Source organism: Gobio gobio, assembly GCF_949357685.1.
Source record: "Gobio gobio genome assembly, chromosome: 6".
In the NCBI taxonomy this organism is placed as follows: Eukaryota; Metazoa; Chordata; class Actinopteri; order Cypriniformes; family Gobionidae; genus Gobio; species Gobio gobio.
Genome location: NC_137102.1, coordinates 62,020,287 through 62,039,465, shown reverse-complemented (window position 1 = coordinate 62,039,465; position 19,179 = coordinate 62,020,287). Strand labels below are relative to the sequence as shown.

At 44.8% G+C, this 19,179-nt stretch overlaps 2 protein-coding genes across 3 annotated transcripts in view; both read right to left on the bottom strand.

Annotated features, from left to right (window-relative positions):
* Positions 1–1,434: 1,434 nt before the first annotated feature.
* LOC307128126 (uncharacterized protein) lies at positions 1,435–6,921 on the bottom strand. The gene is made up of 5 exons (XM_079819734.1): positions 5,816–6,921; positions 3,024–3,094; positions 2,876–2,945; positions 2,668–2,751; positions 1,435–2,602 (listed from the first exon to the last, which is right to left on the bottom strand). The coding sequence occupies exons 1-5, from the start codon at positions 6,054–6,056 to the stop codon at positions 2,100–2,102; spliced, it is 969 nt and encodes a 322-aa protein (XP_079675860.1). The 5' UTR covers positions 6,057–6,921; the 3' UTR covers positions 1,435–2,099.
* LOC307128124 (uncharacterized protein) overlaps positions 6,835–19,179 on the bottom strand; it is a 20,027-nt gene continuing 7,682 nt past the window's right edge. For both annotated transcript variants that reach the window (XM_079819730.1, XM_079819731.1), the window contains exons 6-10: positions 15,796–15,889; positions 12,951–13,282; positions 11,205–11,416; positions 8,185–8,344; positions 6,835–8,087 (exon numbers count right to left, since the gene is read on the bottom strand). In XM_079819730.1, the coding sequence (XP_079675856.1) occupies positions 7,942–8,087; positions 8,185–8,344; positions 11,205–11,416; positions 12,951–13,282; positions 15,796–15,889 (944 nt within the window). In that variant the 3' untranslated portion in view covers positions 6,835–7,941. The remainder of the gene's footprint in view (positions 8,088–8,184; positions 8,345–11,204; positions 11,417–12,950; positions 13,283–15,795; positions 15,890–19,179) is intronic.

Genomic DNA, 19,179 nt, shown 5'->3' with positions numbered 1-19,179 from the left:
ATGAATGAGTACTAGTATCTAATGAATAAGCACTAGTATCTAATGAATAAGCACTAGTATCTAATGAATAAGCACTAGTATCTAATGAATGAGTACTAGTATCTAATGAATGAGTACTAGTATCTAATGAATGAGTACTAGTATCTAATGAATAAGCACTAGTATCTAATGAATAAGCACTAGTATCTAATGAATGAGTACTAGTATCTAATGAATAAGCACTAGTATCTAATGAATGAGTACTAGTATCTAATGAATGAGTACTAGTATCTAATGAATAAGTACTAGTATCTAATGAATGAGTACTAGTGTCTAATGAATGAGTACTAGTATCTAATGAATAAGTACTAGTATCTAATGAATAAGTACTAGTATCTAATGAATGAGTACTAGTATCTAATGAATGAGTACTAGTATCTAATGAATAAGTACTAGTATCTAATGAATAAGTACTAGTATCTAATGAATGAGTACTAGTATCTAATGAATAAGTACTAGTATCTAATGAATGAGTACTAGTATCTAATGAATAAGTACTAGTATCTAATGAATAAGTACTAGTATCTAATGAATGAGTACTAGTATCTAATAAATAAGTACTAGTATCTAATGAATAAGTACTAGTATCTAATGAATGAGTACTAGTATCTAATGAATAAGTACTAGTATCTAATGAATAAGTACTAGTATCTAATGAATGAGTACTAGTATCTAATGAACGAGTACTAGTATCTAATGAATGAGTACTAGTGTCTAATGAATGAGTACTAGTATCTAATGAATGAGTACTAGTATCTAATGAATGAGTACTAGTATCTAATGAATGAGTACTAGTATCTAATGAATGAGTACTAGTATCTAATGAATGAGTACTAGTGTCTAATGAATGAGTACTAGTATCTAATGAATGAGTACTAGTATCTAATGAATGAGTACTAGTATCTAATGAATGAGTACTAGTATCTAATGAATGAGTACTAGTGTCTAATGAATGAGTACTAGTATCTAATGAATGAGTACTAGTATCTAATGAATAAGCACTAGTATCTAATGAATAAGCACTAGTATCTAATGAATAAGCACTAGTATCTAATGAATAAGCACTAGTATCTAATGAATGAGTACTAGTATCTAATGAATGAGTACTAGTATCTAATGAATGAGTACTAGTATCTAATGAATGAGTACTAGTATCTAATGAATGAGTACTAGTATCTAATGAATGAGTACTAGTATCTAATGAATAAGCACTAGTATCTAATGAATAAGCACTAGTATCTAATGAATGAGTACTAGTATCTAATGAATAAGCACTAGTATCTAATGAATGAGTACTAGTATCTAATGAATGAGTACTAGTATCTAATGAATGAGTACTAGTATCTAATGAATGAGCACTAGTAGAATTAAAATAGATACTAGTACATTTTAAGTGAACTGGAAGTTGCAACTGATTTTATTTCAGTGCTGACGTATTTCCAAGCGAAATGAATACGGCTTGCCATACACACAGTAAATAACTGATTTTACACGATTTATATGCATTTCAAAAGCTATTTTATAGCAAAAACACAAGAAAATAAGACACTACAGTGTACACATACCCAACAAGCATCCCGAAACTCTCTTTTCTTGAACAAGATGAAAAAAATAAAAAAGTGTGTAATTAAAATATAAAGAAAACGCTTGCATGAGGCCATTTCTATAAATTAAGTTTAATTTGATTTATTGAAACGTTATTTATTTATCACTGTGTTGAAGTGTAGTCTGGCCATTTCTGTAGTATGTTTTATTTTATTTTTTGATTGGATGCTTTATTATTCATTCATTAGTTATTGGACACATGTGTAAACTAAAGCAGAAAAACACGACAGCAACGCTTTTACATCAGAAAGTCATGGGTTTTATTTGTCAATCTTATGAATGTAATATTAAATAATTCACACAAACACAACGCAGCAACAAAAAAGGCATAACGCATAGATTTACAGGTTATGAAATATATAAAAGAAATGCATTTAAAGTGGCGGTTGATGTTTATCAAATAGTGTTGAAGTATATCAAACTTCATCATAAAAAGTCAAATTTGAGTGATCCGGCTACCAGTAAGCGTACGCCTCCTCCTCAGTGTGGCTGCGCTGGTGCAGTTTGAGCGAGTTTAGATGCGAGTAGGACTTGCCGCACTCTTCACAGCTGTAGGGTTTCTCTCCGGTGTGCGAGCGCTGGTGTGAGATCAGGTGAGAGTTGCAGTAGAAGCCTTTGCCGCACTGAGGGCAGGTGTAGGGTCTCTCTCCGGTGTGGATTCTCTGGTGGATCTTCAGGTAGAAGCGCGTTGTGAAGGTCTTCCCGCACTGAGGGCAGCGGGAGCTTCTCTCTGCATTCCCGTCTCCTCTGTGATCCGACGCCGATGGAAGAACGGGAGCGGTTCTGTACGGATCGTCCATGTACTGCTGAGCATTCGGAGACACACCTGTGGCGAACCGCTCACCTGTTCCCAGAGGAGACGCGTCCAAACTCTGGGAGTTCGCTGGATATTCCTCGGAAACAGGAGAATTCCACATTCCTCCGGCCTTGACTTTACTCGTCAGGATGAAATCAGTCCCTACAGATTGAGATGCACATCAATAATGCTGAGAATAATCATCATCATAAACTCTGATCTCTCACCAACTCCAGCGGGTCCTGTTGTTCCCGTGCTGAAACTATCCTGGTCTTCCACCTCCGCACCCAACGGGCAAAGAGCCGGAGAAACTAGGGAGAAAAACACCATCCAAATCAGCATGATTGGGAACGCATATTAGGATATGATATTTGGCAATCATAAAGAGTAAACCCTTGGCATGTGACAGAATAAAGCATGGTTAGCGTGTTTTACTCGGGCCGCTGTCCCACTGCCCGTCCTCCATGTGTTCCTCTTTGATCTGAATGGATTTGATTCCGTCTTCCTGCATTTGGGAATGATGAAGGATCAGGAGACTGTACGACAAACACTGAAGAAGAAGCCAATAATGAAGAATCCTTACGTTCAGCGCCGAAGAATCGCCTGTGTGTGTCTCCGTCTGGGATTCTCCTTCATGATTGCTGAGCTTCACCTCTGGAGAGAAATGGGAATCATTTGAAATTATGAAATGCAACATAAACAGATGCAATAACCGTTAAAGGCACAGTAAGCGATTTCTGAGAAACACTGTTGATATTTGAAATCACCAAAATAAACACGCCCTTGCCCAACTACACAACACCCTTATCTAGATAGCCCCACCCCCAGATGTACAAGCACCTCCCATTCATGAGTGGACACGCCCTTACCCAAATAGACCACACCCCTATATAGATAGCCACACCCCCAAATTCACAAGCACCTCCCCATCATGAGTGGACACGCCCCTACCCAACTAAATCACACCCTTATCTAGATAGCCCCACCCCCAGATGTACAAGCACCTCCCGCATCATGAGTGGACACGCCCCTACCCAACTAAATCACACCCTTATCTAGATAGCCCCACCCCCAAATTCACAAGCACCTCCCCATCATGAGTGGACACGCCCCTACCCAACTAAACCACACCCCTATCTAGATAGCCCCACCCCCAGATGTACAAGCACCTCCCATTCATGAGTGGACACACCCTTACCCAAATAGACCACACCCCTATCTAGATAGCCACACCCCCAAATTCACAAGCACCTCCCCATCATGAGTGGACACGCCCCTACCCAACTAAATCACACCCTTATCTAGATAGCCCCACCCCCAAATCCACAAGCACCTCCCCATCATGAGTGGACGCGCCCCTACCTAAATAGATCACACCACTATATTGATAGCTCCGCCCCAAATTCACAAGTGAACCCCTCCCCCTCATGAGTACACACGCCCTTACCCAAATAGATCACACCCCTATATTGATAGCTCCGCCCCAAGTTCACTAGCACCTTCCCATCATGAGTGGACACACCCTACCCAAATAAACCACACCCCTATCTAGATAGCCCCGCCCCCAAATTCACAAACACCTCCCCCATCATGAGTGGACACGCCCTTACCCAAATAGATCACACCCCTATATTGATAGCTCCGCCCCAAATTCCTGTAGCTCAAACAGTAGAGCATGGCGCTAGCAACGCAAAGGTCATGGGTTCGATTCCCAGGGAAAGCAAGAACTAACAAAATGTAAAAATGTGTACCTTGAATGCAATGTAAGTCGCTTTGGATAAAAGCGTCTGCCAAATGCATAAATGTTAATGTTAAATTCACAAGCTCCTCCCCCATCGTGAGTGGACACACCCCTACCCAAATAAAACACACCCCTATCTAGATAGCTCCTCCCCCATCGCGAGTGGACACGCCTCTTACTGCTGATTAGCTACAAGTGTGCACAGCCATCTGACGCCTGTTTATATGTTATGTTTTTGTAAGGGTAATAAGCACTAATATTTAAAGTCAACATGAACACAGTAGCATTAGAACATCACTTTAACACACTCACATGTGTGTGAGAGGATCAAACAGCGCTGCGTTACACACACACAGCGCTCGCGGCAGAAAAAAGCTCCGCCCACTCGAGTCAAGACACGCCTTTGAGTCGAGTAAGAGACGGAACATTACACACTGCACCTTTAATAGCATGATATTTTAATTATACATACCATAATATTCAAGGATCCCAGCTAACAGGGAATGTTATGTTATAAGTTATATAAAGTTCTTCCAGTAACGTTAACAGAACGTTTGTTTAAAGTTATCTAGTCTATAAATTAAAACATTATTTATACATCATCACTGGAACGTTATTTCATAAACGTATTAGCTGTACGTTCATCTAACATTTTTTAAATGTTACTACTTGTTCAGAGAACATTCAAATGTAACGTTCCCTTAACGTTCGCATAAACAAAAAAAAATGGAAAGAACGTTTTCATAACTTAAAGGTGCAGTGTGTAGTACTTATGATGCACTATAATATACATAGCTTGTGTATAAAGACCGTTATGTTTTTTTACCTTAGAATGAGCCGTTTCTATCTACACACACCGCGGGTCCCTTACAGTGAAGCCGCCATTTTGATTGAAGCCGCCATTTTTCTACAGTAGCTCTAAAGGGACAAACTTCTCTACAGAGCGCAAGCTACTCTCTGCTGTCGGCATCTGTGTCCTGTGTGGGCCACCGTAGCTTCTCTATGTGCTCTGAAAGGGAGGGAGGGTGCAATTCACAACCTCACCACTAGATGCCGCTAAAACTTACACACTGCACCTTTAATATGTTTTGTTGTCTTTGTTCTTTTCTGGGCACTTTTTGCTAGGGCAGTAACGCTTTCCGTAGAAGTTGGTTTGCGTACCAGCGGACAAACACAGAACTTTAGCGAAGCCCATTTTGTGTCGCCTTAAATTCTGGAAACATTTGCGCGAGAAATGCCTCGAGCACAAACATGAATTCCTACTTCAAAGTGCAAAAACTCAAGCCAGCGGGTTCTGAGGATGGGGAACATCCGAAAATACATCTTTTCACTATCTCTGTTTGGTAGTTTTATGATGACAGGTTCAATGGGCGGGGTCAAAACTTATCTCACTAGCGATTGGCTCAACTGCCGCGCGGCCTTGCATACGTCACCGGCTGAAGGAAGTCGTTTCAGTGGAAGAACAAGTTAATATATTATGATTACAGATTGAAAAAGTGATGAGTCCCGCATTAAAGCGCATCATGTTGACTTTAAATGAAAGGATGTGTGTGTGTGTGTGTGTGTGTGTGTGTGTGTGTGTGTGTGTGTGTGTGTGTGTGTGTGTGTGTGTGTGTGTGTGTGCGGAAGTGCACTTCTCTGCCCGCTGTTGTTGGCTTGTGTTCCCACGGAGCGCAGGTTCGGCTGGTTCTGGTTCTGTCGGGCGGATCGCAGCTCGCTCTCGGTGAACTGCAGTTTGAGCAGCAGCGTCTCGACCTCCATCTGCCGGCGCGCCATCTCCTGCTCCACCGCGCGACTCATCTCCAGCAGCGCGTGCTTGGCGAAGCGCTCGAGGATGGACGCCAGCTGCGCGTGGATATCAACCGACGCCGACATTACAGCCCAATAATAAAACTCTATAGTTTGTGCTTGTGAAGAAAATGGCGATTCTGAGTGTTTTCCAAAGAGCCTCGCGTCCAGTCAGGTGTTTTTCTCTCAGCCGCGCGCTGGGTTCGAGGACGCGGATAGTCGAGCATGTATTAATAATGTTTACACAAATCTCACAAAACTGTTGACCATTTCCTAGTGGAGTGACGTCACCGTTTAAAGGACCAATAGATTTCGCAGTGTCTTTCCAGTACCATATATACTAGTTTAGACGCGCCGTTTAAAAAAAACAAACATTCGATTTAAATCTCGCCAACGGAAAAAACGGTCACTCGACGCGTTTTAACGGTCATCATCATCGTTAATCCTGCAATGTTTTTTATATTTTCAATTTTACAAAAAAACTATGTATATTTATAACACTATACTTTCTATTACATTACCTTTGCATCGAATTACAAAAAAACAAATTAATTAACGCTGCTGTGAGGGTGTTTCTTATACAGCGACTGTGACCGCTTTTAACTCTTTTTGATAGTTTGAAAACACGTTTGTGTAAAAAACACTATTTGAGCAGATAGGAATACAAATATATTTAATTATTTAATGTAGTCCCTCATTATAGAAGTTTAAACAAAATTAAAGCTGGTTTTCTGTATATTTTTGACATTTCGCTTTATATTTGAAAAGAAGTAACCCAAAAAAGTGCCACTGACGTCAGCCAGAAGAGCTTCGATTGCAACTGCTATATAATAAAGGAAACACGTCTACAAAAAACAAGCAAATGCAAAGTATGAACTGCTTTATTAATGCAGACGAAAATAACAAAAATGCTAACAGCATTTAACATAACAGCATGAATAAATACAATGTGTAAGATATACAAAATAAGATAAAACTAGAATACGACAAAGGCAATAAATAAATAGTAACAATATAATGTATAATGAAATGTAAAAGTTGCACAAACCGATAAACAAACGTGTTAATTGAGTGAAATATAAAATCTATATTTCTAGATGCTTAAAGAGTTTTGATGCTGTCGAACAAACACAGCAACAGGAGAACAAGACAATTAAACCAATAAATCCATGCGATAAATTAAAATATTTCAAACAATAAAGACGCACTTCTGTTGTAGTGTATAGGGCCAAATACCAGCTAAATATAAAGGACAAGAGAAATATATATGTACAGATGTGCAAACATAGACACATTTAAAGTTCAGATACTGATCTTTAGCTGAGTTTAGCGATAAAGATGAAGGAAATGACAGTTATTGATCCATTTTTGCAAATGTCGACAGTTCAAATGTCACAAAAAAACAGTTTGGAAACACTTTTCTCGAGAAAAAGTACACAAATAAATGTGGCGTCACATGACAGAATTAGTGTCCGCGTTTCTCTGTAAACCCATCATATGCATATTATTACATCATTTTATTACTATTGCTAAGAATAAGACGCCTCTCAAACATCATTCATCCTTATTTTTGTAATTTTGTGTTTTTTTATAACCTAATAAAAGTTCATCAGAGGAATAATGAATGTTGCTTGATGAAATCTAAAGTCTATATAACGTACAAAAGACAAATTACACTTATTAATAAAAATATAGAGCCTACAATTTAATCATATATAATAAAATCTCGTCTGTCAAACGAAGGAAGGCTTTTGGAGTTTCCAAAACTGACATACAGAAAGTTCAAATACACAACATTGCGTTTTTTTTAGCGATACGACAAAACTTGCGCGACTGTGTTTTTTTAGGGATGACATCATTACGCACACTATTGGCCCATTGGATGGAAACACTCTGGAGACGGCAAAATCTTTTTTTACGCATCGCTCAACAAATCGGAGTAAAAGTGTGTCTACTGAGTGCTTGTGTTTACTCAGTTCTCTACTCCGACGTCTTGCAGCGGCGCTCTCTTCTTCCGGCCACCCTCGCGGTCGCCGGCCAGATGAAACCAGCGAATGATGGCCTTCTCCACCTCCAGCTCCGTTATTTGAGCACATGTGGGGTTTCTCCTGACAGCCTCTGGAAGAGCACACACACACACACACACACACACACACAGGTCAAGCACTGGAATCAAACCGCCACTGCTTCAGAAGGGCCAGGATTCACCACTCACCGATCACAACGCTTTTAAACTCTAAACTCTGGAAAGACGTTTTCCCATTCACACCTCTCCAGTTCACCGTTTTGGCCAAGTCGTTTTTGATGGCCTGCTTCATGATTCGCCAGACTGTGTCCTTCACGTCCACGCCCCCCAACAGCCCCAGCTCGTCCACCTGCAATGGGTTAAAACATCTCTTACTGTGACAGGATACACACATCTCTGCGATTATTCAACTATTGTGCTTTTCCCCATGTCCATCTTTCTTTAGTGTGTCTTTGTTTGAGCATGAAGAAGAGTGTTCCTCGTTCCTGGCTGAACTTTTAATGTCGTTACGGAAAGGGTGAAGCTGATTGGTTGGCTCTTGTCACATGACCTGTGTCGATCTCTATTGTATTGTTCTACATTTAAAGGCGATCTATTAAGTCTCTGGTGTCCCCAGAAGGGTTTGTGTGAAGTTTCAGCTCAAAATACAGATCAAGTTTGCACCTATTTGGGTGTGAGCAAAAACACACTGCTTTTGTGTGTGTCCCTTTAAATGCAAATGAGCTGCTGCTCCCCTCCCCCTTTCCAGAAGAGGGCGGAGCCTTCACAGCTTGTGCTTTGGATACTCCGGCAACAACAAAACTGGAGAATCTCACGCAGCCAAAATGTCAGAAACGGTCACAATGTTACTCTCCAAATCGTTTAAAAACAACACAAACCCTTGTTTGTGACGCAGTGGGCGGGGCTTATGGAACTCACTCAGGGCGGGGTCTATGCTAATAGGGCAGATCATCACCGGTCATGGGCGGGGCTTATGGAACTCACTCAGGGCGGGGTCTATGCTAATAGGGCAGATCGTCACTGGTCAAGGGCGGGGCTTCTGGAACTCACTCAGGGCGGGGTCTATGCTAATAGAGCAGATCATCACCGGTCATGGACGGGGCTTATGGAACTCACTCAGGGCGGGGTCTATGCTAATAGGGCAGATCATCACCGGTCATGGACGGGGCTTATGGAACTCACTCAGGTCGGGGTCTATGCTAATAGGGCAGATCATCACTGGTCAAGGGCGGGGCTTCTGGAACTCACTCAGGGCGGGGTCTATGCTAATAGGGCAGATCATCACTGGTCAAGGGCGGGGCTTATGGAACTCCCTCAGGGAGGGGTCTATGCTAATAGGGCAGATCGTCACTGGTCAAGGGCGGGGCTTATGGAACTCACTCAGGGCGGGGTCTATGCTAATAGGGCAGATCGTCACTGGTCATGGGCGGGGCTTATGGAACTCACTCAGGGCGGGGTCTATGCTAATAGGGCAGATCATCACTGGTCAAGGGCGGGGCTTATGGAACTCCCTCAGGGAGGGGTCTATGCTAATAGGGCAGATCATCACTGGTCAAGGGCGGGGCTTATGGAACTCACTCAGGGCGGGTCTATGCTAATAGGGCAGATCGTCACTGGTCATGGGCGGGGCTTATGGAACTCACTCAGGGCGGGGTCTATGCTAATAGGGCAGATCGTCACTGGTCATGGGCGGGGCTAATGGAACTCACTCAGGGCGGGGTCTATGCTAATAGGGCAGATCGTCACTGGTCAAGGGCGGGGCTTATGGAACTCCCTCAGGGCGGGTCTATGCTAATAGGGCAGATCGTCACTGGTCATGGGCGGGGCTTATGGAACTCACTCAGGGCGGGGTCTATGCTAATAGGGCAGATCGTCACTGGTCATGGGCGGGGCTAATGGAACTCACTCAGGGCGGGGTCTATGCTAATAGGGCAGATCGTCACTGGTCATGGGCGGGGCTTATGGAACTCACTCAGGGCGGGGTCTATGCTAATAGGGCAGATCGTCACTGGTCAAGGGCGGGGCTTATGGAACTCCCTCAGGGCGGGGTCTATGCTAATAGGGCAGATCGTCACTGGTCAAGGGCGGGGCTTATGGAACTCCCTCAGGGCGGGTCTATGCTAATAGGGCAGATCGTCACCGGTCATGGGCGGGGCTTATGGAACTCCCTCAGGGCGGGGTCTATGCTAATAGGGCAGATCGTCACTGGTCAAGGGCGGGGCTTCTGGAACTCCCTCAGGGCGGGGTCTATGCTAATAGGGCAGATCGTCACTGGTCAAGGGCGGGGCTTCTGGAACTCCCTCAGGGCGGGGTCTATGCTAATAGGGCAGATCGTCACCGGTCATGGGCGGGGCTTCTGGAACTCACTCAGGGCGGGGTCTATGCTAATAGGGCAGATCGTCACTGGTCAAGGGCGGGGCTTCTGGAACTCCCTCAGGGCGGGGTCTATGCTAATAGGGCAGATCGTCACTGGTCAAGGGCGGGGCTTCTGGAACTCACTCAGGGCGGGGTCTATGCTAATAGGGCAGATTGTCACCGGTCATGGGCGGGGCTTATGGAACTCACTCAGGGCGGGTCTATGCTAATAGGGCAGATCGTCACCGGTCATGGGCGGGGCTTATGGAACTCCCTCAGGGCGGGGTCTATGCTAATAGGGCAGATCGTCACTGGTCAAGGGCGGGGCTTCTGGAACTCCCTCAGGGCGGGGTCTATGCTAATAGGGCAGATCGTCACTGGTCAAGGGCGGGGCTTCTGGAACTCCCTCAGGGCGGGGTCTATGCTAATAGGGCAGATCGTCACTGGTCATGGCCGGGGCTTATGGAACTCACTCAGGGTGGGGTCTATGCTAATAGGGCAGATCGTCACTGGTCAAGGGCGGGGCTTATGGAACTCCCTCAGGGCGGGGTCTATGCTAATAGGGCAGATCGTCACTGGTCATGGGCGGGGCTTCTGGAACTCACTCAGGGCGGGGTCTATGCTAATAGGGCAGATCGTCAACGGTCATGGGCGGGGCTTATGGAACTCACTCAGGGCGGGGTCTATGCTAATAGGGCAGATCGTCACTGGTCATGGGCGGGGCTTCTGGAACTCACTCAGGGCGGGGTCTATGCTAATAGGGCATTATATTTCATTACAAATATCTTCACTTGTGTCTCAGAGTGGTATGGGTTTGGAACGTCACATTAATAGCATGTAAAGGCACAACTGACCACTTTTCGTCTGGCCTCCGGGCAGGATCGCAGCTCATTCTCCAGGGCTGATAATGAGCGCAGGTCTTCGATGGGAAAGCGCCTCTGATTGCAGCAGTCGGTGTCTGTGATGTCCCTGACATTCTGTGCTTGCAGATCCTGCACCATCTTTATTAAGCTCATCTGCTGCTCCATAACAATCTCCTGCTTCGTGGTCAGATCGTGGAGAAGCACTGAAACATTAAACACAGGAGGTCACCACACCTTAAACTCTTACAGTCGCCAAATCAAAATCAGACAATTCTTGTATTTTTGTGTGGAATATTGCAGTGTTTATTCTAAATGATTTATCAGTGCACATTAGCAGTCAGTCTTATTGCTAATGTTAATTAGCATGTTTGCTAACATGTTTTAACACATTGTTAGTATGAATTAGCATTTTGTTAACATGTTTTATCACATTGTTAGTACGAATTAGCATTTTGTTAACATGTTTTAACACATTGTTAGTATGAATTAGCATTTTGTTAACATGTTTTAACACATTGTTAGTATGAATTAGCATTTTGCTAACATGTTTTAACACATTGCTAGTATGAATTAGCATGTTGCTAACATGTTTTATCACATTGTTAGTATGAATTAGCATTTTCTTAACATGTTTTAACACATTGTTAGTATGAATTGGCATTTTGTTAACATGTTTTAACACATTGTTAGTATGAATTAGCATTTTGCTAACATGTTTTAACACATTGTAGTATGAATTAGCATGTTGCTAACATGTTTTATCACATTGCTAACACGATTTAACACATTATTAACATTAACAGGTTTTAAAACATTGCTAACATGAATTAGCATTCTGTTAGCATTGTAATAGAATGTTGCTAACACCAATTAGCATTTTGCTAGCATGAATTAACAGGTTTTAACACATTGATAATGTTAATAAGCATGTTGCTACTATGTTTTAACACACTGTAAGTATGAATTAGCATTTTTTAACATGTTTTATCACATTGTTAGTATGAATTAGCGTTTTGCGAACATGTTTTATCATATTGCTAGCTTTACAACGTTACTAGCATGTTTAAGTGTGTTGCTAACCTGATTTAACACATTAACATTAATTAACGGGTTTTAAAACATTGCTAACATGAATTAGCATTTTGCTATCATGAATTAACAGGTATTAGCACATTGATAATGTTAATTAGATGTTGCTACTATGTTTTAACACATTGTTAGTATGAATTGCTGTGTTGCGATTTACCACTTTACTTGCATGTTTTAGCATGTTTGCTAACCTGATTTAACACATTATTAACATTAGCATTTTGTTAGCATTGTAATACAATTTTGATAACACAAATTAGCATTTTGCTAGCATGAATTAACAGGTTTTAACACATCGATAATGTTAATTATCATGTTGTTAACAAGTTTTACCACATTTTTAACATTAATTAGCATGTTGCGAGCATGATTAAGCATGTTTGCTAACATGTTTTAGCATTTTGTTAGTATGTTGCTAACACGAATTGGCATGTTGCTAGCATGATTAGCACATCATTATTGTGTTAATAATCTTGAGTCAGAATAATTTCCTCTCTTCTCTGATGATGAGGGCGGGGCCACCTGTCACTCACATGAGATCCACCAATAGCAGACCACAACCATCCAATCAATTCCCCACAGACACACTCAAGCCCCGCCCCTACATCTGCTCTTGTTTGCGCTTCACTCTAGAGGAGAGTATCTCACATCTTATGAATGGGTCGCAGCAGGAGAGGCTGTTCTCCGTTTGCCACAGTGACGGCGTTGCCGGTTCGGGAGACTGTGAGGTCACTTCCTGTCGGTCCTGGGACGTCCCCTCCCGCCACAGCTGGTGAAGCGGAGGAGCGGGCGGAGGAGCGGGCGGAGGCTCAGGCGGGTCAGTCGCCATCTCCTGCCAGTCCAGCAGGGGCGGTGTCGTCTGGGGCTCCTCAGAAGTGGGCAGGACGCTCCTCTTGCAGGGGGGCGGAGTCTGGGGGGGGGAGCGAGGGCTCTGGGGGGCGGCGGCCTCATCATCAGTGTCACACTGACGTCTGTTCCGTCTGTAGAGGAGGAAGGAAATGGGATAATTAATGTGTGTGTGTGTGTGTGTGTGTGTGTGTGTGTGTGTTCACACAGCAAGTCCTCAGTGTTTCTGTCTCATCTAAACATTCATACACACACACATTTACTGGAGGAGAGAAATTAAGTGAGTTTGAGCTTAAAACAGGAACAGATATCAGCCAATGGAGGCAGAGACATGATGTGTGTGTCCCTTTAAATGCAAATGAGCTGCAGCCGTTTCTGAAGGGATAGAGGATGAGTTTATGAGTTTATGATCTTCAGTCATTGATTAGCAAATTCTGACATGAGATGAGATGAGGAGGAGTTTAAATCTCAATTAAATGTCATTTCGGTTTTTTCATTTTGAACAATCCATCCATCCATCATCCATCCATCCATCCATCCATGCATCAATCCATCATCAATCATCCATCATCCATCCATCATCCATCATCCATCCATCATCAATCATCCATCCATCATCAATCATCCATCAATCCATCCATCATCCATCCATACATCATCCATCAATCCATCATCCATCCATCCATCATCAATCATCCATCAATCCATTCATCCTCCATCCATCATCCATCCATCCATCATCCATCCATCCATCATCCATCCATCCATCATCAATCATCCATCAATCCATCCATCCTCCATCCATCATCCTCCATCATCCATCCATCATCCATCCATCATCATCCATCCATCCATCATCCATCCATCATCCTCCATCATCCATCCATCATCCATCCGTCCATCCATCCATCCATCCATACATCATCCATCCATCATCAATCATCCATCCATCCTCCATCCATCCATCCATCCATCCATCATCCATCCATCATCAATCATCCATCAATCCATCCATCATCCATCCATCATCCATCCATCCATCATCCATCCATCCATCCTCCATCCATCCATCCATCCATCCATCCATCCATCCATCCATCCATCCATTCATCCTCCATCGATCCATCCATCCATCAACCATCCATCATCCACCCATCATCAATCATCCATCCATCATCCATCCATCCATCATCCATCCATCATCAATCATCCATCAATCCATCCATCATCCATCCATCATCCATCCATCATCCATCCATCATCAATCCATCCATCATCCATCCATCATCCATCCATCATCCATCAATCCATCCATCATCCATCCATCCATCATCCATCCATCCACCCACCCACCATCCATCCATCCATCCATCATCCATTCATCATCCATCCATCCATCCATCATCCATCCATCCATCCATCCATCCATCCATCCATCCATCATCCATCCACCCATCCATCCATCATCCATCCATCCATCATCCATCAATCATCCATCCATCCATCATCCATCCATCCATCCTCCATCCATCCATCCATCCATCCATCCATCCGTCCATCCATCCATCCATCCATTCATCCTCCATCGATCCATCCATCCATCAACCATCCATCATCCACCCATCATCAATCATCCATCCATCATCCATCCATCCATCATCCATCCATCATCAATCATCCATCAATCCATCCATCATCCATCCATCATCCATCCATCATCCATCCATCATCAATCCATCCATCATCCATCCATCATCCATCAATCCATCCATCCATCCATCCATCATCCATCCATCCACCCACCCACCCACCCACCCACCATCCATCCATCCATTCATCATCCATCCATCCATCCATCCATCCATCCATCCATCATCCATCCATCCATCCATCCATCCATCCATCATCCATCCACCCATCATCCATCCATCCATCATCCATCAATCATCCATCCATCCATCCATCCATCATCCATCCACCCATCCATCCATCATCCATCCATCCATCATCCATCAATCATCCATCCATCCATCATCCATCCATCATCCATACATCCATCATCCATCCATCCATCCATCCATCCATCATCCATCCATCATCCATCCATCCATCCATCATCCATCCATCCATCATCCATCCATCCATCCATCATCCATCCATCATCCATCCATCCATCACTCATCCATCATCCATCCATCCATACATACATCATCCATCCATCATCAATCATCCATCCATCATCCATCCATCATCCATCCATCCATCATCCATCCATCATCCATCCATCCTCCATCCATCCATCCATCATCCATCAATGACTCTTCGAAGAATATCGTTTTATAATAAAATGCTATTTTTTTATTTACTTGTCATTACTTTGTAATTGTTTGAGATTTACTAGCAATATCTGAGTGAATGTTTCTACATCAAGTTTTTCAGCGTATAAAGAGATTTGAGCAAACGAACTGGAGTCTGTGGTTGTGAAGTCGTGTCTCTTCTCCAGATGATGCGAGTTATGAATATTGATGTGTGTGTGCTGGGAAACGAGACACAAACACTGAGGAGGATCAGAACATCAGTCCCATTATTCCGACAATTCCCTAATAATCAGTGAACTGGCTGAGGATTGTGTGTGTTTGTGCTGTACTTGATCTTGGGCTTGAGTGTCCTGGAGTGGAGTGGGTGGAGCTGAGTCTGCTGCTCCACCAGAGGAAGCCTCCGCAGCGCTTCACTGTAGTCATCTATCACACAGCAGACAAGAGCTTTACTGTAGTCATCTATCACACAGCAGACAAGGTATAAGGCGTTTCTGTTCATTCTGGGGGCGTTTCTGTTCATTCTGGGGGCGTTTCTGTTCATTCTGGGGGCGTTTCTGTTCATTCTGGGGGTGTTTCTGCTCATTCTGGGGGTGTTTCTGTTCATTCTGGGGTGTTTCTGTTCATTCTGGGGGCGTTTCTGGGGGCGTTTCTGTTCATTCTGGGGGCGTTTCTGTTCATTCTGGGGGTGTTTCTGTTCATTCTGGGGGCGTTTCTGTTCATTCTGGGGGTGTTTCTGTTCATTCTGGGGGCGTTTCTGTTCATTCTGGGGGTGTTTCTGCTCATTCTGGGGGTGTTTCTGCTCATTCTGGGGGCGTTTCTGTTCATTCTGGGGGCGTTTCTGTTCATTCTGGGGGCGTTTCTGTTCATTCTGGGGGTGTTTCTGTTCATTCTGGGGGCGTTTCTGCTCATTCTGGGGGCGTTTCTGTTCATTCTGGGGGCGTTTCTGCTCATTCTGGGGGCGTTTCTGTTCATTCTGGGGGCGTTTCTGCTCATTCTGGGGGCGTTTCTGTTCATTCTGGGGAAGTTTCTGTTCATTCTGGGGGCGTTTCTGTTCATTCTGGGGGCGTTTCTGTTCACTCTGGGGGTGTTTCTGTTCATTCTGGGGGCGTTTCTGTTCACTCTGGGGGTGTTTCTGTTCATTCTGGGGGCGTTTCTGTTCATTCTGAGGGTGTTTCTGCTCATTCTGGGGGCGTTTCTGTTCATTCTGGGGGCGTTTCTGCTCATTCTGGGGGCGTTTCTGTTCATTCTGGGGGTGTTTCTGTTCATTCTGGGGGCGTTTCTGCTCATTCTGGGGGCGTTTCTGTTCATTCTGGGGGCGTTTCTGTTCATTCTGGGGGCGTTTCTGCTCATTCTGGGGGCGTTTCTACTCATTCTGGGGGCGTTTCTGTTCATTCTGGGGGCGTTTCTGTTCATTCTGGGGGCGTTTCTGTTCATTCTGGGGGTGTTTCTGTTCATTCTGGGGGCGTTTCTGCTCATTCTGGGGGCGTTTCTGTTCATTCTGGGGGCGTTTCTGTTCATTCCGGGGGCGTTTCTGTTCATTCCGGGGGCGTTTCTGTTCATTCTGGGGCGTTTCTGCTGATTCTGGGGGCGTTTCTGCTCCTTCTGGGGGCGTTTCTGCTCATTCTGGGGGCGTTTCTGCTCATTCTGGGGGTGTTTCTGTTCATCCTGGGGGCGTTTCTGTTCATCCTGGGGGTGTTTCTGTTCCTTCTGGGGGCGTTTCTGCTCATTCTGGGGGCGTTTCTGCTCATTCTGGGGGTGTTTCTGTTCATTCTGGGGGCGTTTCTGCTCATTCTGGGGGTGTTTCTGTTCATTCTGGGGGCGTTTCTGTTCATTCTGGGGGCGTTTCTGCTCCTTCTGGGGGCGTTTCTGCTCATTCTGGGGGTGTTTCTGTTCATTCTGGGGGCGTTTCTGTTCATTCTGGGGGCGTTTCTGCTCATTCTGGGGGCGTTTCTGTTCATTCTGGGGGTGTTTCTGTTCATTCTGGGGGCGTTTCTGCTCATTCTGGGGGCGTTTCTGTTCATTCTGGGGGCGTTTCTGTTCATTCTGGGGGCGTTTCTGCTCATTCTGGGGGCGTTTCTGTTCATTCTGGGGGTGTTTCTGTTCATTCTGGGGGCGTTTCTGTTCATTCTGGGGGTGTTTCTGTTCATTCTGGGGGCGTTTCTGCTCATTCTGGGGGCGTTTCTGTTCATTCTGGGGGCGTTTCTGTTCATTCTGGGGGCGTTTCTGTTCATTCTGGGGGCGTTTCTGTTCATTCTGGGGGCGTTTCTGTTCATTCTGGGGGTGTTTCTGTTCATTCTGGGGGCGTTTCTGTTCATTCTGGGGGTGTTTCTGTTCATTCTGGGGGCGTTTCTGTTCATTCTGGGGGCGTTTCTGTTCATTCTGGGGGCGTTTCTGGGGGCGTTTCTGTTCATTCTGAGGGCGTTTCTGTTCATTCTGGGGGTGTTTCTGTTCATTCTGGGGGCGTTTCTGTTCATTCTGGGGGCGTTTCTGCTCATTCTGGGGGCGTTTCTGTTCATTCTGGGGGTGTTTCTGTTCATTCTGGGGGCGTTTCTGCTCATTCTGGGGGCGTTTCTGTTAATTCTGGGGGCGTTTCTGTTCATTCCGGGGGCGTTTCTGTTCATTCCGGGGGCGTTTCTGTTCATTCTGGGGCGTTTCTGCTGATTCTGGGGGCGTTTCTGCTCCTTCTGGGGGCGTTTCTGCTCATTCTGGGGGCGTTTCTGCTCATTCTGGGGGTGTTTCTGTTCATCCTGGGGGCGTTTCTGTTCATCCTGGGGGTGTTTCTGTTCCTTCTGGGGGTGTTTCTGTTCATTCTGGGGGCGTTTCTGCTCATTCTGGGGGCGTTTCTGCTCATTCTGGGGGTGTTTCTGTTCATTCTGGGGGTGTTTCTGTTCATTCTGGGGGCGTTTCTGCTCATTCTGGGGGCGTTTCTGTTCATTCTGGGGGCGTTTCTGTTCATTCTGGGGGCGTTTCTGCTCATTCTGGGGGCGTTTCTGCTCATTCTGGGGGCGTTTCTGTTCATTCTGGGGGTGTTTCTGTTCATTCTGGGGGCGTTTCTGTTCATTCTGGGGGTGTTTCTGTTCATTCTGGGGGCGTTTCTGCTCATTCTGGGGGCGTTTCTGTTCATTCTGGGGGCGTTTCTGTTCATTCTGGGGGCGTTTCTGGGGGCGTTTCTGTTCATTCTGGGGGCGTTTCTGTTCATTCTGGGGGCGTTTCTGTTCATTCTGGGGGTGTTTCTGTTCATTCTGGGGGCGTTTCTGTTCATTCTGGGGGCGTTTCTGTTCATTCTGGGGGCGTTTCTGCTCATTCTGGGGGCGTTTCTGTTCATTCTGGGGGCGTTTCTGTTCATTCTGGGGGCGTTTCTGGGGGCGTTTCTGTTCATTCTGGGGGCGTTTCTGTTCATTCTGGGGGTGTTTCTGTTCATTCTGGGGGCGTTTCTGTTCATTCTGGGGGTGTTTCTGTTCATTCTGGGGGTGTTTCTGTTCATTCTGGGGGCGTTTCTGTTCATTCTGGGGGCGTTTCTGCTCATTCTGGGGGTGTTTCTGTTCATTCTGGGGGTGTTTCTGTTCATTCTGGGGAGCGTTTCTGTTCATTCTGGGGGCGTTTCAGCTCATTCTGGGGGCGTTTCAGCTCATTCTGGGGGCGTTTCTGTTCATTCTGGGGGCGTTTCAGCTCATTCTGGGGGCGTTTCAGCTTATTCTGGGGGCGTTTCTGTT